Below are 27,076 nucleotides of genomic sequence, written 5' to 3' on the forward strand. Positions count from 1 at the left end.
ACCCTTATTTCGTTTACAAGTGATAAAAAAAACATGCTAAGTTTACAGTTTACAAATTTTGTTAAGCATATAGTGATGTATTACCACCGTAATGCAAAGAGTTTTAATCATATTTTGCATTAATTCATATATATCTGCGACAATAAAAAACGAGCTTACGTATTCTCGAACTTTTTCTACTAAAATTTTACTTAAACACTAAACATTTTCTCACAATCTCCCAAATAAAAGATAAGAAAAGTAATTGACATATTGAGAAAAGTTAAATCAAACAGTTTTATTACTGATGAGTAATGACCAACCGTGTTTTTTAATTTAACATAAAAAATCTAGTTTTAATTTAAATTAATTTAAACACAAAAACATTTTAAAGTTATCTCGAACATATAACAACTTGCTGTGCAGGGGCGTGTTTCGACTGGTTTCCTGTGAACCCCTATGAATAAAAAGAATATCACTAAAAGCGTTGTTTATTGACTTTGTTTTGGTTATTTGATAAACTTTGAATAATGAATGTTAAATTTATAACACTGAAAGATTAAAAAGTTTTCTCAACAAAAAATGATCGTTTTTGCCCAGCTGAAATAGATTTTAAATGAAATTTTAATCGTGACGTCATAATAGGTAAAAGTTTTAAAGTAGCATTTTTTTTTCTAGGAAACTTTTTACTATGATGCTCTTAGTTCCCATTATAAATTGTTAGTTATTGTAAATAACTTTTGATTAAGAATTGTTTTTGAACTAGTAAGTACAATTTTGCTTAAAAAATGTCCAATATATTTATTAAAGTTTTATTTAACTTAGTTCATTGTATATAATAATGTTGTGTGAAGCTTGTGTGTTATGTAATTGTGTAATAATGTTGTATTTGTACTTACACATTTATATTATTTCTTAATGTGTCAACCAACTGTGTTTAAACCTTTAAAAGTTCAATTCAGAGAGTTTTCAACATCATGTTTAGACAACTACACCACTTAGCAATTTATTTTTTGATCATTGAATGGTACTTTAATATTTGTTTTTAAGTTGTTTTATTTTTGTATATCTGTTGGCCACAAAGTTGATTCTTGATTTTTTGAAATTTTCAACTCAAAAAGAATTCAAAACAATCATTGGAATCCCTGCATTATCAGGCAAACATTTAAATAAAATTTAAAGATATTTTAATTTAATTGTATAAGTCTAAACATTTTTTTAGTGAAATTTCAGTTTTTATAAATAAAATTACTTGAAAAAAAATACTTTTATTGTAAATAGATATATAAATGTTAACAGTTTAAAATTTAAAAGAAAAGTTTGTAAAAACTCAATCTATACTAACATTCAAATCAATATTGAAATTCTCTTTAAATTTTATTTAAATGTTGTAATCTTACAAATTGTATATCAAAATTGAAATCTTTGATTTAAAACAAAAATATTACAGACATAACTAACTTACGCTATAAAAAAGTAACTTTTTTGTTAAGAAAATTTTTATAAAATAATTAAAGCTAGAATAAATTTTTATAAAAGGTATTTTAATTTAGTTGTATAAGTCTAAACGTTTTTTTTTTCGTGAAATTTCAGTTTTTTTAGAAATAAATTACTTGAAAAAAATACTTTTATTATAAACAGATATACAAATAAAAAAAGTTTAAAATTTAAAAGAAAAAATTTGTGAGCACTCCATCTATACTAACATTTAACTCAATATTGAAATTCTCTTTATAAAAATTTATCCTACTTCAATTTATAATATTGTTTCCTTATAAAAATAGTTGATTATATATAGAGTAAGTTAGTTTTGTCTGTAATATTTTTGTCTTAAATAACAGATTTGAATTTTGATATACAATTTTTAAGTTCATAACTTTTTTCTGGTTCTTTTAGTTTTAATTTATCTAAATTTAATACAGTATATTAAACTAAAAAATCTAATATTTTCATTTACTACTTATATATTTTTCTTTATTCCTAAGCAGAAAAAAAAAAAATTTTAAATACAGAGTTTTTTTGGCTAAATATTGCGTACTTAACCGGCAGTGCATACCTAAGAAATGCGTACTCAAGCGGTAAATTAAGAACAAAGAAAATTGTGAAACCCCTTTGAAAAAATTTTTTTTAGGCTAATAAAAGGTCAACTGTCTCGCCTAATACATGGCCTGTTTCTTAGAGTACTATTAGGCTCTCTAGTAGTGGCCAAATAACAACGTCACTAACACAAATCAATCAACGGTAGCAAATAAACAAGTATTGTTTCAAAAAGTAGTTAGCTGAACAAACATTTTTTTAGACAAATAAAATTTAAAAAAATTACAAGTAAGCAATTCATATATTATCATTTTATCACTAGTCACCAAATTCTACTTATAAATATATAGGTTATAATATATAAATCACTGATTGGATATATTGTAGATTATAAATTTCAGCAATGATACAACTATTAAATCACAGTAGATCTCAACAATACAACTATCACATCACAGTAGATTTCAACAATACAACTATAACATCACAGTAGATTTCAACAATACAACTATCACATCACAGTAGATTTCAACAATACAATTATAACATCACAGTAGATTTCAACAATACAACTATAACATCACAGTAGATTTCATTAATACAACTATCACATCACGGTAGATTTCAACAATACAACTATCACATCACGGTTGACCGCAACAATACAACTATCACATCACAGTAGATCGCAACAGATATGTTGACAAAAGTTTTTGGAAAATGCTACATAGAGAGATGGCTTTTAAACAGCCATGACAAATTGGGCGAGACATTTAGGAAAACCATTTATGTAAACGTAAGACTACTCTAAAAAGTACTGAGTCTTTTAAAGAGCTGTGTCAAAGGTTGATTTCTAAAATAATTAAACAACATAGATTTGATAATTGTAGACTCCATAGTGTTGCGAACAACAAGTATAAAAATTTCTACACTAATAGTTAATTTATGCGTTATTTTGAAAAAATATTCAAGTTATAATTATACCAATTGTTGTAATATGTTCAATACTACACGAGGAAAAACTAAGTTTTTTTGAATAGTTTTTCATGTTTTATTAAAAGGCCAACACTAATTTAACTGTTAGTTTTTCTTTTTGCACTAAATTCAATTTACTCTGATTTTTATTTTAGAGATCGTAAGAATAATTGTTAAGTTTTAAATCAGTGCTACATTTTTCATAGAATTAGGTCAAAAGTTGATTTAAATAATAAAACACCAGGGATGTGATATTTGTATTGTTGCTATCTACTCTGATGTGATAGTTGTAGTGTTGTGGTCTACTGTGATGTGATAGTTATATTGTTGTGATCTACTGTGATGTGATAGTTGTGGTTGCGATCTACTGTGACATAGTAGTTGTATTGTTGCTGTCTACTGTGATGTGACAGTTGTATTGTTGAGGTCAAAATTTCAACTTTTTGAAACTTACGCTAGATTTTTTGGAGTTAATAGTGACAAGAAAAAATTAAAGAACTAGACTTATGTAATGGAAGTTTTAAAACACTTATACAGATATTATAGAAATAATTAGAAATTTATGGGGCTATAAGTTGCAAAATGGGGAGCCTCAAGGCCATAATTTGAAACTTACACTAGATACTCTGAAGTTGATGATGAAGAGCAAAAAAAAGTTCTCGAGCATATTTAACGGTAGTTTTCTGAGAACTCTTTTCAGAGGGCGCCATAGCTTTTTTATTTCTTTAAAGGGTGTCTTTTGAAAAAAATTTTGAGAAACCTTGATCTAAGTATACAAAAATTAGTTTAATGTATGATTACTTATAAAAAATTGAGGGTCAGCTGCAATTGTAAGGTTTAAAATTTTTTTCATATTTAATTTAATGCAAATGAGATAAAGTGATAATACAGCAAAATATCAAAAACATCTAAACTCTTATCCCTAACCCACTTTACCAAAAAAAAATCTAAAATATAAAATAAAAACCACTAAAATATTAACCAATCAGAAGCGACCTTAGAACTGCAGCCAAACCAAAAATTAATAGTTTGCAATAACAGCACAATACTCGATCATCTATTTAATTATTAAAGTCATTTCAGTTACAAAAGTAAACAACTGCTGATTATTTATATTAAGTTGCAAAAGGTAATTTAAAAACTAAAAATAACTAAGTTGTGTAAAAGCTTTAATTTCATTACTCAAAAACCGTTTAATTTTATTTATAGTTAACAAAAACTTTAAAAAGTAAATAATGCAAGTTATTTGTTTTAGTATGTCATTCATTTCTCAAGTCAATTTTGTGAATATCACTTTTTATAACAATAGTTACTATCTAAATTTTGTTGCTACTACAAAATTTATATACGTATATTTTAAAGTACACATTTAGGATTAAATAATAGGATAAATAAAATACAGTTTGGTTATTGTAACAGAAAATACAATTCTTTTTTTTTCCTACAACAGATTAATTGAAATAAATTTTTCCAGTTATTAAACTGCTCTCGACAATTTTTATGTAGTACTTACTGTAAATTACACCAATCAGGTCTTGTCAGCGTTAAAAAATTTTTTTAAATTTAAGTCTTTAAAAATTAATTGTTGTATAGTTCTTTTCTTTTAAATGCGTTAACTTTTATTTATCAAATAGATTAAAGCTCATAAAATGATAACTTTATTTAACGACTGACAAAATGTATTTAACTTAATAACCAAAAAGTTTTTCATTTCTGCACCAGGTTCTTGGACCAAACATTTTTGTCGTTCAATAAACAACTTGGAAAACGGTAATTTTACATTAAGGGATTCGCACTAAGATGATCAAATCAAAATATCTGTTCTTATGTATTAAAGCAGCTTACTTCTTAAGTGAATTAAAATTTTTAGTGTATATGTTTTGTATTGTGTGTATTTTTTGTTTAATAGTCAATGTTAAAAGTCGACACATACCACTTAATAAACTATACTCTAAAATCAATCACGCATTTGTTTTGAAAATTAATAAACTTTTACGAGAACAGGACTGTTATAATTCAACAGTTCATAACAGTTAAACCGCTTATTTTTAGTATAAAAAAGTTTAAATAGAACTTAGGATTTAAAACTGCTTCAGATTTAACAAATTTAGCTTAAAATTGACAAAACGAATTTACACATATCAACAAAATAAACTCGTTTTATTTAAGATGTTTATAAATATATGAGAATTTAAATTAAAACTAGCTTAAAACCCAAAAAAAAATAAAACTGTAAAAAGTTCATGTTAATGATGTATAATAAATTTGTACAGCAAAGACAAAATAATTAATATACAATATATATAACATTTTTATACATAAAAAAATTCTAAAGTATAACAGGTATAATTATTTATACAGTTTAAATCAACTTAATTCGTGTAGTTTTTTATTTTTATATTTTCATTGTGTAATAAACTCCCACTTTTATAACAACTATCTTCAAACTCAAAGTTTCACCTACAAGTTTTCTTATGTACAAATTTTTATTCTATTAATTGTTGTAAGTAGGAAATTTATTTTACTTTTTAAAATCTTGAGTGACAATGTTTTATAAATATATTTTATGTCTAAAGTTTTAGTAATATATTTTTGAAGAACAAAACATAATTTGTTAATTTACTATAAGCTGCTATATTATTTAAAGTATTGCAACAAAAATCGTTTTATTAAGCTTGTACTTAGGCTTAATCTAGTTAGTGTTTAAACTACAAATGTATTGAATATCGTTTTTGTGACTTATATAATAATAAATTTTCATAAATTGATTTTTTTTGATGAGATTAAAACCTACTTCATTTAGAATTTAAAATGTACGAATCTTTTTCTTATTTTGATAGTTGTAAATTTTCTTGAAATTTATCCTTTGGTATTTCGTAATAATTCAAAGCTAACTACTAGCTCTAACTAAAGTAAAAAAGTTACAAAATATATCGTTAAACATATTTAAAACAAGACGTTTGTACGAAACGAAGGTCGTTTTAACTCGAGGACTAAGAAAACGATTTTTATCTGAATCATGTTCAGCTTAACGTTAGTTTTTTTATAATTTTTTTCAGACAACATTATCTCCTTTTTATAAAAAAACTATAGAAAATCAAAAATCAAATTATTTTCTATTGTGTAGCTAGGCTTTTAGCATTTTACTGAGAACGTTCGTCTCAGATCACCTTTGATGATGGAGAAACGAAAACAAGTGGTTTTGGTATACGTCGGGTCTCAAATCAGTTCAAACCTTATTGAAAATTAATGCAAAACAAACTTATTTAGAAAAAAGTTTAATTTATTTATTAAGATATACGTCTAACATAAAGCTTCCGCAAATAAACAAAGAAAAGTTGCATGTTTTAACAACAGAGTCATTTGTAGATCAAGAAAACTTTTTATTATTAGTGATATGTACTTTGATTTTAGACATAATTTATCTCGAACTAATATCGATTACAACAGTAATTACTTAGTGCACACTTATAAAATTTGTATATAATCAATATTTGCTATAAGTAGTGTACAATAAAAGTAAAAAGTTTGTTTGAAAAGTATAACTTTTTCGTTTAAAAGTTTTTATCATATTTGTTCACGGTGTCAAGCAAACGTTTTAATTAATAAAAAGAAAACATGGTCTAAATACAATCAAAAAATCCTTATATGCACATTTAAACTCTAATACAACTTTAAAGCTTTTGATAACCTACATAACAATTTTTTAAAATTTACAATACCTGAACTAAAGCATTTTTTTATATTTATATAATAAAATTATCTGATACATATAGTTTTATAAGATTTAACAATTAAAAAACACTTTTTTATCAAAGCGAAAAAGTTTGCATTTTTTTTTAAGTTGAGTTTTTGTGTACAGAATAAAGTAGAAATACTTTTTGCAGCGTTTTTGACTACAAAAATTAAATTTTCTACAAAATTTCTAAAAGTAATTGCGAAGTTTATGAAAATACAACAATTACTACTGAAAATGGCACAATTTTCTTCGAAAAAAACGTTAAATTCAATTTTTACAAGAGTTTCTCTAAATTATTATTTTTTTGCATTTTTATACAAAAGGTACAGTTTAATGATATTTTTTTTTAAATGATTAAAAAAAAACTGTTTACAATCAATGTTCGTTAAAATATTGATTTACTATTTATAAATTAGTTTCATCGAAATATAAAGGTAAGTAAAAGTAATAAACATTTTATATATAATAACTAAAGTTTTTTTTATTAAAATCAGAAAACCAACAAACTCATAGGAATTGATTGCAAGAATAGTGAAGTAAAAAGTTTATTTATTTTGAAAATTCTTACCACTCTTGGTCTCTTAATAGCGATACAAATAAAAATCTCATTTCTCATTATTATATAAAAGAACATCAAGGGATTAATGTTAGTTATGATAAATATATTAGCATTCTATTAGTACATTAACTTCTTGAAAGCTATCATTTAAACTTCAACTAATCTTTATAGTAAACACAAAAGTAACTTGAAGTACAACTTGTTCACTGATTATTTAACCTATTCAAAAAAAAAAATTATACAGGCTACAAAACAAATTTTTCATACGTTTTTATACTATTTACTTTTAAAATTCATATTTTTTTTAATCAGTTAAAAGTAAAAAAATAACAACCTATTTTTCTTTTTGGTTAGCACATTTGCTTAGTTAGCATACGATATTTCAAACATATAAAAAAACTCATAAGCGATTAAATTATTTAAATAACATAAATTTACAAGTACTACAAACGTATTTTTTGACACATATTTGTCCACACATTGATAATTTTTATAATGAAGACTCAGCTTTAATGTTAAAACAGCTTTTTAAATTTTATAAAAAAGTTTTTTAAATTACTTATATAGTAAAAGTATTTAAAGCTTAATTTAGTATATAATTCATGATATCGTTAGAAGAATTCGGTTTTATAAACCAATTTCTAGCTAGATATTTGATGCTTTACTTTATGACAATTTATTAGTACTTCAATTGCATGAATGAAAAATATTCTAAAATAAAGTTATTTATTAAATTCTAATTACTACATCGTAAATCAAAATTTCGATTTTTTTTTTAAATTAATAATATTGGAAGGGAATGTTATCAAAAAATAATTATAAGTGCTTCAAGATACGGGTACTAACTTCACAAGAATTGATAGCATTATTAACGAGTTTAATCAAGTTTATCAAAACTGACAAATCTATAAAAAATATATTTAGAAGGTATGCTAAGACATTATTCTTTTTTCTTATTAGTACACTTATAAATTTAAAACTGACTAAGCTTAGTGTTAAAGTTTATCCAAAATTTTTGTATATTTAACGTTATGTTTTTGTTTCCACTAGTAGTAATCTTTCTATTATCTAATGTATAAACAAAATTGTGTTAATTTCAAACTAAAATTTATGGTTTAACATTAACCTTAAACAAAATAAAGTTTTAATAAATGTTTTAATATTTTTATAGTTTTTTTGTCAGCTTTAATAAACAGAGATACTACGCCTTTCATAAAAAAGTAACATTGATATTAAGATGCAAAAAACAAATTCAAAAGTTTTTCAACATAAAAAAAATTTTTAAACAGTATAATATTTGATTAATAGAATAAAGAAGCGGTTTATCTTATTAAAAACCTAATGAAAATCAAAACTTATAAAAATTAAAAGTTTTTTAATTAAACTTATATACGAATTAAAATATGTCTTATTACTGATATGATATCATCTTCGATTAGTCAAACATACGTTACTTCATTAAGTTCTGAAGTTAAGTTTTTAACTTATGAAATAAAATTATTTGTGGTATTTCGGATATCTTTAATTCAAAATGATGTAGGTAAAATTTTTCAACTCAGTAAATTGAAACTAAATTTTATTAAAGTCTTAGTAAAAACTACTTTTAAAAAGGAAGTCCCACATTTCCTATTAGAATTTATTGCAATATTATCATAAACGATTGGATTAAACCTCAATCAAAATGTTATAAATAATACTTAAAAAGTTCTTATTTTATAATTGATTCGATGCAGTTGTTTTAAAAATTTTAATTATTTGCTTATATATTAAACAAATTTAAACACTAATTTTTGTTGGCTTTATGATAAATAAAACAAAAAATATAAAGCATATATCTTAAAAACTTAAAATGATAAAAAAATATTAATTTGAAGAGAACTCAAAAAAAAAGATTTAAACTTATTCAAAATCTGAAACTATCTTTAAACTCAGAATTTTGTATCTATTTTATTATTTACAAATTTTTTTTTCAGTTGTTCAGAATAGAATTATTACAATAAAAACCATGAACTTTTTTTAATTTGCAGTTACATATTTCTGTAATTAAGCATTTTTGAAATTGTTTATAAATGTAAGTTTTCAAATAAAAACTTGACACCTTCACTTTCAAACTATTAGTTTAAATATTAAGTTTTCTATAAAACATTTACTAAAAAATAGGCATATTTAATATTTTAGTTACTTTTTTTTTAATAATATACTTTCTAAAAAGCAATGCTAGCATTATATGAATATTTATTTATGTTTTTATCTTATATAGATACCAAATGAAATAAAACATTAAGATAGTCTGGGTTATACGGTATTATATATGACTAATAGTTTAAAGTTATTGGTTTAGGCTAACAATGAATTGTAAAAGATATAAATACTTCCTTGAAGCAGTTTGTACATATCTAAAAATGTAGTTTAACCACTTTCATTCAAATTTCTTCAAATACATAGTTTTTTGAAACTTATGTAACTATCAAAAATTTTATAAATTAGTTTTACGTTTAGTAAGCTTGTTGTGAAAGTTATTAATTTTTGTTATGATAGGGGTATTTTTGTCTTACATAACAGTAATGTTTATTTAGTCACAAGTTCTCGCCAATATCTTGCGGGTTTTGCATGCAGTTAAGGTTAGAAAAAAACTAAGACATAAGTAAAATGTTTTAATTTTGATAAACAATGTAGTAACTCCCTAAAAAGCTAAAGTAATAGTACTTATATGCCCAATAGTCTTTTAAATAATCAACTCAATACGTCAGGGTTAGTCTATTGCTTAAATATGCTTAAAATTGTCCTAAAAATTTTAAACTATGTAAGTTATCTTATTGGAAAAATGTTATACTCTTATTTAGTGTGTGTTTAAAAACTAAAGTAACTAATAATTATAACGTAATTTGAGCAAAAAATAGTCAAACCACTACTACCAATAAAGTAAATCAAATGCAATGGTTATTTTACTAACAAAATTTAAAAAAACAAAAAATGCCAATACATTTGAGAAGTTATCAAGTTTAATGTCTGATAATTAATGTTGAAATATTTAAAAACCACTTTAAATTTTTCGTCGTAATTTAAACACCTTTTTTTATGTTTAAACTTGTATTGTTACTTTTGTAAATTAGTTTTTATATAAATTTATAAGCTGTATTGTTGGTTCTGTTTCTTTGTAATATGTTTAAAAGCATTTTGTAGTTTAAAACATCTTATAAAGAGCTTATTTTAGAAAAGAATACAAAAAGTTCTTAACATTTCTTTTAATAAAATTTATACATTAATCTACAATATTTTAATCTACAAAAAGCCTTTACAGTGCTTTATATAAAAATTTTCAGCCAAGTTCTTTTAGTAAAATTCGATTTGTTCAAAACTTAAAAAAAACACTATTATTTAAACATGTTTCAGAATATTTAATATATTCATAAATAGTCATAGTAAACATATTCTTTAAAAGTTTATTTTATAAAGTATTTTTATTCGCGGCCTCGCATATACTAGTATAAAATAAAGCATTTTACTAATAATTTTTTAAGCACATTTTATTGATGAAAAAGTTTATTCCAATGCTTACTTTCTATAAAGTTTTACATAAAACTTTATAAAAAGTAACGCTTTAACAAATGTTATACTTAATTTCACAAATCGCTGGTCTATCATTGTCACATTCAACATCATCCAAGTAATTTGTATTTCCGGTAAACACGCTATTGACTTGTCACGGATGACCTGGCTGGTTTTGTCCCCAATAAAACGCGGCGGGTTGCGTTTTGTCACGTGGGTCGTAACTGTCACCGTTCATAAACCTCCATTTGCCGACTTTTCCGCGGTCAGTTAGCCCGATTCTGGGATACTGGTACCCGGCATTGTACCCATCCTTTACCAGGGTGTTTATTGCCCTTAAAAAAAACTTTTATGTTTGAAAACAACAAAAAACTTTATGTTTTGAATAAGTGGCAAAACATTGAACAACTTTTTGAATAAGTGACTAGACATGAGCTTAGTATATTAAAAAGCTGTATAGAGAAAATTAATTATTTGATCATATTTTTTGTTATTATAAAACATAAAAGCTACAAATACAAAAACTGTTGAAAATAAATAAACTTTTTTATTTGAAACCTGACTCAAAATTTGTGCTTAAGATTTTTCATTTAAATGAAGAGCGAGCCAAATCTTAGTTTTAAATTAACAGACCAAAAAAAAATGTTTTAAACTTATTTTTCTAGGCTACTTAAAACAGTTTATATCAACAATCTTTATTTTTTATTAGATGATTACAATTACCTAATTCTATAAAATATTATACTAAACTATGTTGTTCAAGTTTTGAAATATTCATTTTGTAAAACTATTAACCAATATCTTATTTTGTTTTTCTAGCATAAAAGAATTTGTATAAAGAAATTATACAATCATTATTAAATTTAAGAAACATCATGTAAGCTATGATAGAAAAAAAAAAAAAAACTTTAAAATACACTTATATTTGGTTATTAAAACCGGTTTACTATCATTTCTAACTCGCTATCATTTCTAACCCGATCATTTCTAACCCGATCACTTCTAACCCGATCATTTCTAACCCGATCACTTCTAACTCGATCATTTCTAACCCGATCATTTCTAACCCGATCATTTCTAACCCGATCATTTCTAACCCGATCACTTCTAACCCGATCACTTCTAACCCAATCATTTCTAACCCAATCATTTCTAACCCGATCACTTCTAACCCGATCACTTCTAACCCGATCACTTCTAACCCGATCATTTCTAACCCGATCACTTCTAACCCGATCATTTCTAACCCCATCACTTCTAACCCGATCACTTCTAACCCGATCATTTCTAACCCGATCACTTCTAACCCGATCATATCTAACCCGATCTTTTCTAACCCGATCGTTTCTAACCCGATTTAACCCAATCATTTCTAACCCGATCATTTCTAACCCGATCATATCTAACCCGATCATTTCTAACCTGATCATATCTAACCCGATCTTTTCTAACCCGATCTAACCCGACAAATACTAATCCGATCTGTATTAATATATTTGTTTATTATTCTTTGGAAATAACGACTTGTTTTAAAAACAAATTAATCTCAACTTAGTAGTTTTTTTAATTAAATATAGTTAGTTTTGTTTAAAATAAAATTTAATGTTCAGATAGCTTTTGCTAAAATTTAGTTTTTGATATTCATTGCTATTGGAAGTTTGTTATCCTACGCTAGACCCAGGCATCAAAATCTGGGCCACTTAAACTGAATGACACTTAACAAAGAGATGCAAATTTATATACTCTAAAATCATAAACTATAGTTTTATCTAATAATTATAGATAATCAGCAAAATAATTTAACACTTAAGTATAATACTAATCGACTAATTTATGATTTTGAAGGAGAAGGTTTTTAACAAGTTTGGTTTTGACTCTATAATAAGCAAGTTTAACATCAATTCTTTCATAGATCAGTGAGTTCCAATAAAACCAAAAACAGTTGCACAATCTTTCAATTTAATGTTAATTTTCGATTTCTTTTCAACAAAAAAAAAATTCTTTTAAAATTTCAGCAACACATATTGAGACGATTTAGTAAATTATTTCAATGATTTTAGTGCAGCAATCAGCAAAATAGTCTGAATTACGCACTCCTTTATTAAAAGAAGGTTCATAGTTACTTTTATAAAATTCTTTTAGAACATACTAGAATGTCAGAATTCAAACAAACTACAAAAGGTTAATGAATAAAACTTATTCTTCTTCAAAAATCAACCGAATATACACATCTTGACTTTTAGAGTTAGGTTCTTTACATTTGTGCAACCGTTTGGTATTTCACTGTTTTTTTATAAATTATTTTTGTCGCTTTGCCAAACCATAATCGATACAATTAAAATAAACATTATTGAAACAAAGGTACAGAAAATTGTAAAAAAAATAAAAATTTTAGTGCATTAACTAATTACTAAATTTAAATTCCAAAGCACATTAGGAATACAGGTTAAAATAAATATCTATCGAAAATATTGAAAAACCTTATATTATTTACAGAGGAAAGGCGCTGCTAATAAAATCAAACTATAGAGTTACCAAAGTTCTACATATTATATCAATGGTTTATAATGGTTTATTTTCGTTAGGTTTATAAATCAATGGTTTATTTACGTGGTGATTAATTATTTAAATAAAGTTAAAAGTGGACTATTAATTAACTGTAGTTGATTAGTTTTAAAAAGAATTAAGAAAATTATAAGTCTTCTGTATTCTAAAGATTAAGTATTAATTTTTGATATTCGTTAATGTATGAAATATAATGAGTTTTGCAGCCTTTAAAGACTACTCCGTACTTTTTCTTTTAAAAGATTCTATATGGTTAATATACATTTTTTAAGTATGGAGACAAGATTGGCAAGTTGCATTCAAATTTAAGGCGAATCTATATAAAATACAACTTTTTAAGAATATTAATATCAGTATATATGAAACTAGAAGTAATACAGTTAATAAAATTTAGTAATCGTAAGAAGTATGGTGGTTTCAATTAAAGTTATCATTATTAAAATCTAAGTTCTTAAAACGAAAGTGTATACTGTTTAAAAAGTCAAAAGTAGAGGTAGACGTTTTTGAATATTTAGAACCCGTCATTTACTAAAACTTAAATTCAATTTTCTTTCTTTTAGCCAATAGTAAATTATATTTAAAGATTAAATAAGATATATTATATAATAAAACTGAACTATAAAAGTTAAGTGTCGAAAACTTATCATTTTGCTTTTTTTCATTCAAAATATGATGTATATAAAGAAAAACTAATTTACATTTATCATAAATATTTAAAAGTTTTTAAAATTTAAAATTGCAAAAACAGTTTCACACATTTGATAATAAAAACTTCTTCAAAAATTTTCTTGATATCTCTTAAAAGTTATTGTTTTACAGGTTTCCAAAAACACAAGAACTTAAGATTATTCAGCGATAATTAGATATGAAATATGAGTATAAGTTACTTGATTAATTTATATATTTTTAAAATTTATAATAAAATAATAAAATTTGTTTATATTGTGAAACTCTAACATAGGTTTCTAGAAAATTAGAGGTGCAAAAATCGCATTTAAAAATTTAGAGATGCAAAAAAACACCGAGAATAAAGCCAATAGACTTCAAGCTGGCTTTACTGTATTGAAAAAAAGTAAATATGTTGCTTTTAATAATCGTCTAAGAAAATAGTTGATTAAAGGAAACAAAAAACTTGATGTAGTTTTTATAAACTTCTGCTGCCAGTTATACTTAATTTAACTATAATTAATTTATTACTCTATTTCAAAATATTTTTCAGTACTTATTTCGTTTACACTTACGTTATTTCAACTGTTCATAATAAAGTAAATTTTAAAGAAATTAAAACCTTCACTTAAATTTATATAGATTTAAGTAAAGGTTTTAAAGAAGATTACCTGGGCGAGATTTGATTAACCTCTGACTTGTTATACAAATAGACATATCTGTTTAATTGTATGTTTATTAATGATGTGAAATCAAGACGGTCAATCGACGTAACATACTTTTGCAGTTTGTTATACGACATAACTGTTTTAATATCTAGGTTATACCTAAAAATCAGGATTTTTCACTTAATATAACAAAAGTATTTAATTTCTACTAGTGTTTGTTTGAATTCCATTATCTAAATTGGCCTATGCAAGTTGTATAACAATTTGTAAAACTTATTAAAATGAAACTCAAAAATAACCTACTATAAAGCGCTAATACATTAGTCAGAAATAATACAACATTTACAACAGACTTACATTGTAGTTTTTAGATCGTAATTTCTTATCGGTTTTTGTATCTGAATATTACAATCTTAAAGGGTTGCTTTTTTAAATTTGCTTATTATAAAATTATTATAGCCACGGGAATTATTATAAAATCCATCTTAAATATAGTTATAACTGCTCACTTTAAAGTCCTACAAAGAATAGTTCAAAGTATTGTAAAGTAAACGATTTAGTGAATTGTATACTATTAACGAAAAGCGTCTGTTAAAATAGATTGAAAGAACAAAAACATATGACATAATGAAAAAATTGAAATTATGTGTAGGATGAAATATAAAAAATTAGGCAATAAAAATATTTAAACTCATGTTTAGTTAATACTGAAGTTAAGGATTATACTAACAATATTTTTTACGTAACACATTAAAATAATGATGTTTTAACGAAACTAAAAAAAAAAACTTTAATAATTTTATAAAGGCTAGTTAGTTTTTAAATAAATCTAGATTAAACTAAAGAAATAAAACAAACAAGTATAATGGGTTAGAATTGATGAGGTTAGAAGTGATCGGGTTAGAAGTGATCGGGTTAGAAATGATCGGGTTAGAAATGATCGGGTTAGAAATGATTGGGGTAAATCGGGTTAGAAATAATCGGGTTAGAAATGATCTTGTTTGAAATGATCGGGTTAGAAGTGATCAGGTTAGATATGATCGGGTTAGATATGATCGGGTTAGATGTGATCGGGTAAGAAACGATCGGGTTAGAAGTGATCGGGTTAGAAACGATCGGGTTAGAAGTGATCGGGTTAGAAGTGATCGGGTTAGAAATGATCGGGTTAGAAGTGATCGGGTTAGATATGATCGGGTTAGAAGTGATCGGGTTAGAAATGATCGGGTTAGAAATGATCGGGTTAGAAGTGAACGGGTTAGAAATGATAGCGGGTTAGAAATGATCGGCTCTCATTAAAACCTATGGTAAGCTGAACCATCTGGCCCGACGCTGTGTTGCAACAAATCTCCCCCTAAACCGAGACAAATTTCACGATTTTCGTCGACCGTACCAGGGTAAGCCGTGAATATGAACATGCTTCGAAGACATTCAGCTAAAACAATTTTTACATAAAAAGATAAAGAAAAATTTTTAGTAACAACTCACAAGGTACGCAAGAATCGTCGCACTGCAAAAGTGATTTTGAGGAAGAAATAAAAAGCAGAAGAATTGGAAAACTTCTCATTTTTGTTGTTTGTGATGAGTTTTGAACTGAAATTACAAAACCTAAAAAATATTAGCTGTTGTTTAAAAAAAAAGTCTATAATTTTTTGAATATCATAAATAAGGTATAAAAAAGTAGCTAGACTTGTTTAAGTTAAAACTTTGAAAAAACGCTTAATACTTTTTGTGAAAATTACGTTGGTTTGGCTTTGAAAAATTATTTATATACGTACTTTTTGAAGGTCATGAGAAGTTTTAAGTCTGTTAGACATTTAAACACACAACAACATTCTTCTTATGCAAGTCTTTTATTAGTTGTTTTGTAACTAAAACCAATATTAAAAACTTAACATTTAAATGTCTAACAGACTTAAAACTTCTCATGACCTTCAAAAAGTACGTATATAAATAACTTTTCAAAGCCAAACCAACGTAATATTCACAAAAAGTATTAAGCGTTTTTTCAAAGTTTTAACTTAAACAAGTCTAACTACTTTTTTATACCTTATTTATGATATTCAAAAAATTATAGACTTTTTTTTTTAAACAACAGCTAATATTTTTTAGGTTTTGTAATTTCAGTTCAAAACTCATCACAAACAACAAAAATGAGAAGTTTTCCAATTCTTCTACTTTTTATTTCTTCCTCAAAATCACTTTTGCAGTGCGACGATTCTTGCGTACCTTGTGAGTTGTTACAAATTTTTTTTCTTTAATTTTTTATGTAAAAATTGTTTTAGCTGAATGTCTCCGAAGCATGTTCATATTCACGGCTTACCCTGGTACGGTCGACGAAAATCGTGAAATTTGTCTCGGTTTAGGGGGAGATTTGTTGCAACACAGCGTCGGGCCAGATGGTTCAGCTTACCATAGGTTTTAATAACCAAATATAAGTGTATATTAAAGTTTAAATTTTTTTTTTCTATCATAGCTTACATGATGTTTCTTAAATTTAATAATGACTGTATAATTTCTTTATACAAATTCTTTTATGCTCGAAAAACAAAATAAGATATTGGTTAATAGTTTTACAAAATGAATATTTCAAAACTTGAACAACATAGTTTAGTATAATATTTTATAGAATTAGGTAATTGTATTCATCTAATAAAGAATAAAGATTGTTGTTATAAACTGTTTTAAGTAGCCCAGAATAATAAGTTTAAAACAGTTTTTTTTTGGTCTGTTAATTTAAAACTAAGATTTGGCTCGCTCTTCATTAAATTGTAAAAAGTTAAGCACAAATTTTGAGTCAGGTTTCAAATAAAAAAGTTTATTTATTTTCAACAGTTTTTGTATTTGTAGCTTTTATGTTTTACAATAACAAAAAATAAGATCAAATAGTTAATTTTCTTTATACAGCTTTTTGATATACTATGTCAATGTCTGGTCACTTATTCAAAAAGTTATTCAATGTTTTGCCACTTATTCAAAACATAAAAGTTTTTTTAAGCGCAATAAACACCCTGGTAAAGGATGGGTTCAATGCCGGGTACCAGTATCCCAGAATCGGGCTAATTGACCGCGGAAAAGTCAGCAAATGGAGGTTTATGAACGGTGACAGTTACGACCCACGTGACAAAACGCAACCCGCCGCGTTTTATTGGGGACAAAACCAGCCAGGTCATCCGTGACAAGTCAATAGCGTGTTTACCGGAAATACAAATTACTTGGATGATGTTCAATGTGACAATGATAGACCAGCGATTTGTGAAATTAAATATACCATTTGTTAAAGCGTTACTTTTTATAAAGTTTTATGTAAAACTTTATAGAAAGTAAGCATTGGAATAAACTTTTTCATCAATAAAATGTGCTTAAAAAATTATTAATAAAATGCTTTATTTTATACTAGTATATGCGAGGCCGCGAATAAAAATACTTTTTAAAATAAACTTTTAAAGACTATGTTAACTATGACTGTTTATGAATATATTAAATATTCTGAAACATGTTTAAATAATTGTGTTTTTTTCTAAGTTTTGAACAAATCGAATTTTACTAAAAAATCTTGGCTGAAAATTTTAATATAAAGAACTGTAAAGGCTAAACTAAAGTTTAGAAAAGCGTTATCAAGATTTATTTTTTCTAATATTTAACTTAATTTAGAAACTAGTCTCAAATAATTACATTTGCTGTATTTAAGTAAAAATCTTAAAAATTATTATGTATTTTTACCTGTACTTTCAAGTAAATTAAAAGGGTATCTAAATTATTTCAAAAGTTTTAATACACTTTGTTTTAGTTGTATAAGCTTAAGCGCTTACTTAATCAAATTAAAACCAACAGTTTAATTATATTATAGTATTTTATGTATAATTGATTAAAGTTATAATAAAAGTAAGAATTATGATTAAAATCTCATCTTTTTAGAAATTAAACTGTTAATAACTTTTTTAGAAAATTTGTATGAATTAATATAAAATACTTTAGATGCTGTTTTACTATTTGTGAGGTTTTTTACATCTAACAAATAAAAGTTAGCTGTTTCAATAAAAAGGTGTAGAATTTAGTAGTATTTATGTAATAACACAAATCTTTTTAAATTAGAAGTTTGTAAGCTCAGTTTTTTGCATAATAATTGTTTAATGTTTTACTAACATTTTTGTTTCTAAATATGTTTGAAAACTACGTAAAAAAGCTAAACTTTTAGATTAAGTGAGCTACATACAAAATTTGCTAAAGAATATATTTGTTTTAAATACTTTGAATTCACAACAAACCTTTAAAAGTATGTATTAGTTCTACTTTATCAAATTTCATTAAAATTTTACATATAACGAAAAGTAAACACTTTTGTCTATAAATTCAAAAAATAAACCTATGAGGAGTAATTTCTAAAAGACATAGTCAAGTTTTTAGTTAAAAATACAGTTTTATTTGAAAAGTTACATAATTTGTTTTTAAATTTTTATTATGCAAATAAACTCTAAAAAAAATACAAAAGAAGCTTTGAGGTTAACACTTTAAGAACAGTCAAGAAATAAAGGCCCTTTTAAAGTAAACAATGTTTAAACACTGAACATTTATAAAACTTTAATGTCTTTTATAATGCTTAAAACCTTGAAAAAACTATATTAGAAAGTCAAAATTTTCATAACTTATGAAACAGAAATACTTTGGTTTAGCCTTAAGAACTGATGTTTTAAAAGTAATAAAGTTATACTGCCGTAAAATTAAAAGGGCAGTGAAAATTTTCGAGCTGTGAATCGATCTGTTATTTGGCTTAGTGAGACGTCATATAGAGTTTCCATGAAAAATCAAATTTCCTCAAACGTTTTCTTCGTTCAATGGCTCCTGTAAATAAAAATTAGCATATAGTTTTAATCATAAATCAAAATGTGTAAAGTTTTCATACGAAATTTAATATCTTGGCTAAAACTTGATCGCCCCATTGGTTTAAATTATTCTTTTACCCAAAAGCAATTCAGCGAAAAAGCGCGTATAAGTCAAATTTTTGCGGAAATTTTGGAATTTACTGAGGATGAAATTCTTACCATTTCCTTGGCATCCTCGGCCGCGGCTCCTTCTTTGGCTTCTCCACTGTTTTTCTTCTTCCACACCTTAAATTAAGTATTTGTTGTAAAAGTTTAAAAGTTTCTTTTAGTTTTTATTCCGATTTACATTTGAACAAAAAAAAAATAATTAAACACCTTTTTATTTTACAGTTATCTTAAAGTTTTTACTTTAGTTTACAATACATACGTATTAACATAGAAAAAAAAAGTTGCCACTAACTAAAGTTACAAAAGTTAGACAAAACACGAACAAGACATACAATGAGACAAATGAAACAAAAAAAAAAGCTTCTAATTGAAATAACAAAGTTGTTACACGAATCACCAATAAAAACGCACCATGTAAGCGACAACAAGCAGAATGATGACGACAATCACGATGACGATGGGGAGCCACACCATTGATTTTGCGGGTGGTTCTGATAAGTTTATTGTTTGTTGTTATCATAAATTAAAGTATTTATTTAAAGAATTTATTATAACTATTGAGAATATGAAACTTTTCTAATCACTATTTTTGGAATTAGCCGTTTTTATTATCCAATATCACTAAAAAATTTGTGCTTTAAGTTTTTTGCTTTGATTGGTCGGACAGGAAATATTAATTTATTTTAAAATCGAACAAGCAATAAGCTGTAAATTTAATTTAACTTCGTTGTCTTTGATGAACAAACACTTCTTTTATAAATTACTTTCGATTATAAAAATAAGCATTTTAATTAAAACACGGCTTTCAAATCTAAAGTATATACAATTTTTTTTTTGATCCCTGAAACTTTTAGTTGTTGGAATTTTTTGTTAAAAAACATTTATACGCTTTAATTGTATTGTTAAATGTGATGCTTTGCTACAAATTATTGTTTTCATTCACTGTAACTATATTATCGTTCTGATTTTTAACTACTATTGGTTTTTAAATTTTTGTTAATAAACGGACTCTTTACAACATTAATAATTAATTTAAAAATGGTATCATGTTTAAATGTTAAATGTTTTATTATGTCCAAAAATCTTTTAAATTAGTCATTTTTTTGTTATATCATTTTTTTTGTTGTCAAGATTTTTATTAATTTGTGACAACATACTTTTAAATTTTAAACAGTACAACAGTTGTCAGACAGTAAATTAATTTAGTATCTACAACTTTCAAGTTGGTCAAAAAGTTAGTAGTTTTAACTACTACAATTAAAATTTTTGGGGTTTTCTGATTTCTCAAATTCAGTTTTTTAACCTACTTTATCTAAAACATTATCATTTTTGTTTTTTATAACATTCAGAAAAAAAATTATTTTAATATCAAAATCTGGTCTTAGTCTTGATTTTTGCAAAGTGTACACTACTGAAAACAAGAGTTTAAATATATTTTATACTAAGTTTATATTGGTTTTGAAACGTTTGAAAAAGTTGTTTTATAGCAAAAAAAAAGTTAAATTACAGTAGATTATTTTAAAAAGAGCAAAAATTGTTAAATTTTAATTTATTTGCTTGTAAGCAAGTTTTAAACATTTAGAAATTGTATATACTTTAAATTTAAATAATTCTTTAATTTAAAAAATAAAATTTAGTAGTGTTAATTTCTTATTTCAAATTTTAAACTATACAAAGTACTGATGTTATTCGTTATTCTATACATTACTTTAAATATTTTTCATTTCAAAATTTTTGTGGAAAAACTTTACTGTATTGTACTGACTACCTTTAAGATAGCATATTTTTGTCTTAACAAAAACAATGAATTTTAATTTGAAAGTTTTAAAGTACTTGAAAAGAAAATTAAGCTTTTAAATTTGCAAATTTGGCTGCATAATAATCAATAGTTTATTTATAAAACTTGGCAGCAATAAACTCGTAAACTTTTCGGTTAAAAATTTTAATAATCAATTAATAGTTTTGTTTAAAAAAAAGACAAACGAAATTTTGTTTATACATTACTATTTATACTCAATAGTAAACAATAAATGCGCTTTCTTTGTGTTATAAAAAAAAACAAAAGTTGCTGAAACTTTACTTTATTAATAGTTATATTTGTACTTTTTAAATAAGTTTGAAAGTTATTCGAATAGTAAAACAAAATTCACCTTCCAATTTACTCTTTTGTATCTTAAGTAAAAATTTAAAACATACTCAGTTTTGTGTTTAATATTGAAAGAAGGTATATATATTACAGCATTTAAATATAAAACGAAAAAATAAAGATACAAGTAAGTATTGATTGTTTAATTAGTAACGTCTAATTAGTCAAATTCTAAAGTTCGTTATGTAAATATTTAGAAGACTAAAACTACAAAGTAGCATTTTGCTGTCATAAACTATGCTATTTGTATAAACTAAATTTTTTTAAAGCAATATATATATATATATAATTACATTTTGCTGTCATAAACTATGCTATTTGTATAAATCAAATTCTTTTAAAGCAATATATATATATATAATTACATATATTTTGAAGTTTAAGAAAATAACAAGTCAATACTAACCGTCCCATGCCCTTCCTTCAAATTCTGTAAAAAATGATTAATATTGTTTTCAACACCATTTTATTGAAAAACCAATCATTTTCTTAAAATAACTAAATAATCAAATCTATTTATTTTCCGAAAGAAATAAGATCAAACAAGCGGATTAAAATTTATATTTAGAAATATTAAAACAAATTAATTTTCAACTAACCGGCTCCAACGCATGCAGATGTTTCCTCAAAGAGCCCCGTCAGTGGACTTTTGGGAAATTTGCAAAAAAGTCCGTCATTACACTCTGTATTCTGTCATATTTTAATTAACACTTAACAACTTTCTGATAAAAAACAACAAGTTCAACTAACATTGGCGCATGAGCATTTACAATCGCATAGGCAGTCTTCTCCGACCCCACACCCTTCTATCTTGGCGTTGCGACCGTTGATGCAGAAAAACGAAACTTCGTCGCATTCCCCGCATGTTTGTGACGCAACAATGGTAACGAAAAGTGAGAAAACTGTTGAAGATTTTTATTAACTTTTACGTGTAAGCTACAACGCGTTTTTCGCTATCATCGGTTTTTACGAAAAAAAACAAACTGTTTTCTTTTTTAATTTACATACAAAGTTTAATCTTTTATAGTTAATCTTTATAGTAGATTAGCTTGAAACAGTAAATTAACTTTTATTGTTGTGAGAAATCTCTTGATTTTGTTAATTTTTGCTTGTAAGTTACACAGCACGTGTTTACAAGAGTTTATGTTTGATCTTTGTGTGAAAAATGTTTCTAAAAATAACTTTACAACCATGATTTAAAAAACTCTGTTTAGCTTATTTAAAAAGTTTGCAGAACTTCTTTATATAGTCTTTAGCAAAAAAAGTTTATATTTCTAAAAACATATCAGCTTTTAAATTGTTAGTAGTTAGCTTAATTAAAATAATATAATGGTACATTTTTAAACTGAAGTAAGACATTTAAAATACTAAAATAAAAAGTAAAACTTACCTAAAAACATAAACAACTTGATCATTATTAAGTCTTTATCTATGTACTAATAGCTTCTAAAAAATGTCTAAAAAATGTTTCTATAGTTATTAATTGACATAAACTAGCAGTTGAACATTATTTTTTGAACGTATAAAAAAAAAATTTTCCAAAGTTTTTATGACTGGTAAAATTTATTTAAAACATATAAAATAAATAATATTGTCGCAAATTGTTGTAAGATGTTATGTTTAATGCAATAAAACTTAAAAGACGTGTTGTTATTTTATCTAAATAACTTTTTTAAAATAAAACTTTGATCAGAAAATTTCTATTTATTTAAACTAAAAAAGTTATTGTAGTAGTTTATTGTAATGGCAATAAAGTAAAAATACTTTGTAAACTTCGCGTTTAAATGCTTAAAAACTTAACTTTTAAAATAAACATAACAAAAAAAAATTATAGCACTAAAAATTTTAACCTTTAATAGTATGGTTAAACTACTTTTCATATAACAAAACTAAGCTACAGCCAAAGCGTGAAATTAATATATCATAATCTTTTGTTTAGAATAAAAACAGCATTCGCAACTTAACTAAACCCCAAACCGGTTTTCTATCGCAGTTTATCATCTATCAACTTTGATAAAGCAATATTTTTACATAAACTTTATAATCCTCAAATTTCAAATCGTGTTACGCTTCAGACTTTAAAGGTTTACAAAATACCTCAGAACCGCAAATGTCTCTGAAAAGTCAAATTAAGCGAAACGGAAGCTGTAAAGTCTGAAACATTCTCACTAATTTTTTTAGCAGATAAGTTCAAACGAAATATTTTGAAAAATTCAATAAAGTTCTTAATAGAACATGCACCCGTTATTAATTCTATGAAGTAAACTTCAGCTAAAGAAAAAAAAAACGTTTTAAACTTTGAATAAAATTTTTCAAGCAAGGTTAAGCTTTAAAATACCTTTAAAAACTTTAAGCGATGTAGTAAATTGCAACAAAACTTATGACACGACTATAGTACTTTACAAGTAAAACCTTTTATAGCAGTCAGTTAAATTTAATATAATTTGAACTTGTTTGAACTAAAACTTGCTTTTGTAAAGTTACTAAACGTAAAACACTAGTATTTTACATAAAAATATTTAAATAAAGTCCTGTAAATTTATACTACTTATGGTCCCGATAGATAACTGATTCTTAAGTGATAACAAACTACATTTTTGAACGTAATAATTTTTTGTTATTATTGATAAACGAAACAGTTCACTTATTGGAAACTCAAGTAGTATAAATAAAGTAGATTTCGCTTAACTGTGTTTGTGTTAGTGAGCTCTTCATTCAGAGCTAAAAACGCTAGTTAATGGAGCGATCTTAAACTAAAAAGTACTTTAGTTAGAAATATTTCTAAAAAAAAATGTAAAATAAAGCGGAATGGCTAAAATACTTCGTTCTAATGTTTGATAAAACTTATTTTGCAAATTTTATATACTACTGACATCTGTAAAAACTTTAGTTTGCTAAACGTAACTTTCGTAATTAAAAAATAAAACTATTAAGTATGTACATTTAAAACTTTTGCTGGTTTTGTAACAAGATTTTATCTCACTAAATTTCATTTTAAAGGGCTTATAAGAATAGCACTAAATGTCTTTAGATTTTTGTATGGCCAAAAAAAATTTTCTGTCTTAAATGTTTACAACAGGTCGGATAATTTATCTCAACTTCAAAACTTTTTTTTCAAAATCTCTCTTTTTTATCGCTTGCTAAATCTACTTAGGTAGATGAAAGACATTCTCATAACAGCTTTAGTCATTTATCCATTCTATTTTGCGGCACGAGCAAAAGAATTTGTTTAAACTTTTATAGCTGTTCTCTAACATTAAACAAAATACCACTCGAACTTTCGATTTTTACATAAAAGTATCACAATTTTAATCTACTTGAAAAGTGCTTACGTTAAAATATCTTTCTGCCGGTACTACTTGTATCTTTTAAAATAAAAGTTGTTTTACTAAATATAATTTTGATTGTAAACTATCTGTAGCTTTTTTAAATGTTGTAACCTGTTTAAACTATATAAAAAAGCATTCTTTACTACATTTGATGTAAGTAATTGTTAAGAATATAAGCAATAGACAGATACAAACATTTAGTAAAGTATCTGTACAATTTAAATTTAATTTAGTTTCAGTTAAAATAAAAATCTTTCGTCTTAACTATTTTACGTAACAATATATATAGAATTGGTTGAATAGTTTTAAACTTTCTCCAGCCTTTAAAAACACTATTTCATTCATACGTGAAATTACTTAATTGGAGTGCTTTGAATATTTTACGATGATTTGTAGATTAAAATTTAAAACAATTCAAATAATTCTTTTAAACAGTACTTTTCTCTAATCAGCTTAAAAACAAAACCCCAAACAAATTATCTAATTTCTTTTTCAGATAGAAAGCATTTTTTTTAAATCATAGTGTAATTCATACCTTTATAATAATAATAAAAAACTACAAAATTGTATGCATTTTTCTTTGGTTAAAAAAGTAAACCAAGCTAGTTAAAGTCATCAGGCATTTGACTAACAGACTGATTGACTTTTCTTAGCTAAGCACCTCGTAAGGGCAAACTTTGAAACTGTCATTTTTGCGGTTTTCAATAAAAACGTGTCAGCACTAATGCTTGCTATAGGTAGCTTTAAATTAAGTACATAAAAGTTTAAATTACTGCAAAAAAAAAGTAGTTTAGTTTCAAAAGGTATACTTACTTTAAACTTTCATAGAGTTAAAATAATTGTTTACAAAACTTTAGTTTGTAGTCAAATTAGTCGTATCAAGTTATGCATAAAATTAAAAAAGGCGAGGCTTATTTTACGAGAAAGGTTTATAACTTGAAAAAATGCAAATTTAGTTTACTAAATGCCATTACTAAAATTGGTAAAAAGCTTTAACGGGTTTTTCTTAACAAAAAGTTGTCTGCTTTACTTGTTTTTCTAATTGTTTTGTTACCTTTAGAAATTAAGTTTTGAGAAAATGGTAATACTAATACAATTAAATTCTAAATTTTTCATTTGTTCCGAAAGAGACCTTTTTACTGATTTATAACAACAACTGAATTTTGAAAAATTGCTATAAAGCTTAAAATAGTATTCTAAACAAAACTTGGAACATTTTATTATGTAATAACTGGTAGAGCTCTCAAAACATTTAAGATATTGATAAAGTACCGTATCTTATTTAAAACTAAACTAAGATAAAAATTTTAACTAGAATAGATTATCAACATAGCTTTAAATACTAAAATTATTAAATTATTAATTTTATTTATATTTAGTTAAAACTTTTTTTAAATTTACATAATGTTTTTAGTGAAACAAATGCTTAAATAAAGTACTCCATACAACAAACTAAATTTATCTATCTCAAGTAGTGATTATCTACAAACCAGTAACTGTTTACGAGCTTAAATGAATTTTAATCTATATGTATAGTTTTCAGAAACTAAAACTAAACAAACTTTTAATGAAGACTTTATAAACTTAGAAAGAGTTTTTTTTAAACTCGTTACTTTTTACCGTTGATAGAATCGTCTATAATCATGTAAATGTTTTCGATTTATAACGATTTTTAAGCAACAGACTTAAGTTTTTTAGCTTTTTGTCGTGTGTTTTACAACTTTATTTAAAAAATAATAAAAAACAGCACTTTAATAAATTAATCATTAGTTCAGCCTCATTTCCTATTTAAAATTAAATTTATGCAAAAAAAATGTTTTATATAAAAAAATGTGATAAACTACTCATTAGTTTAGCACCATTGCCAATCATAATT

General features: G+C 24.9%; 1 protein-coding gene across 1 annotated transcript; it reads right to left on the reverse strand.

Annotated features, from left to right (window-relative positions):
• Positions 1-19,181: 19,181 nt before the first annotated feature.
• On the reverse strand, positions 19,182-23,330 carry LOC145834776 (uncharacterized). The gene is made up of 7 exons (XM_082942290.1): positions 23,262-23,330; positions 22,622-22,773; positions 22,471-22,561; positions 22,278-22,301; positions 20,137-20,216; positions 19,777-19,842; positions 19,182-19,576 (listed from the first exon to the last, which is right to left on the reverse strand). Exons 1-7 carry the CDS (start codon positions 23,284-23,286, stop codon positions 19,550-19,552), a joined length of 465 nt encoding a protein of 154 aa, XP_082798416.1. The 5' UTR covers positions 23,287-23,330; the 3' UTR covers positions 19,182-19,549.
• Between the last annotated feature and the right edge of the window lie 3,746 nt (positions 23,331-27,076).

The sequence above is a fragment of the Thalia democratica genome, chromosome 4 (genome assembly GCF_965202585.1).
Source record: "Thalia democratica chromosome 4, ktThaDemo2.hap1.1, whole genome shotgun sequence".
NCBI lineage: Eukaryota > Metazoa > Chordata > Thaliacea > Salpida > Salpidae > Thalia > Thalia democratica.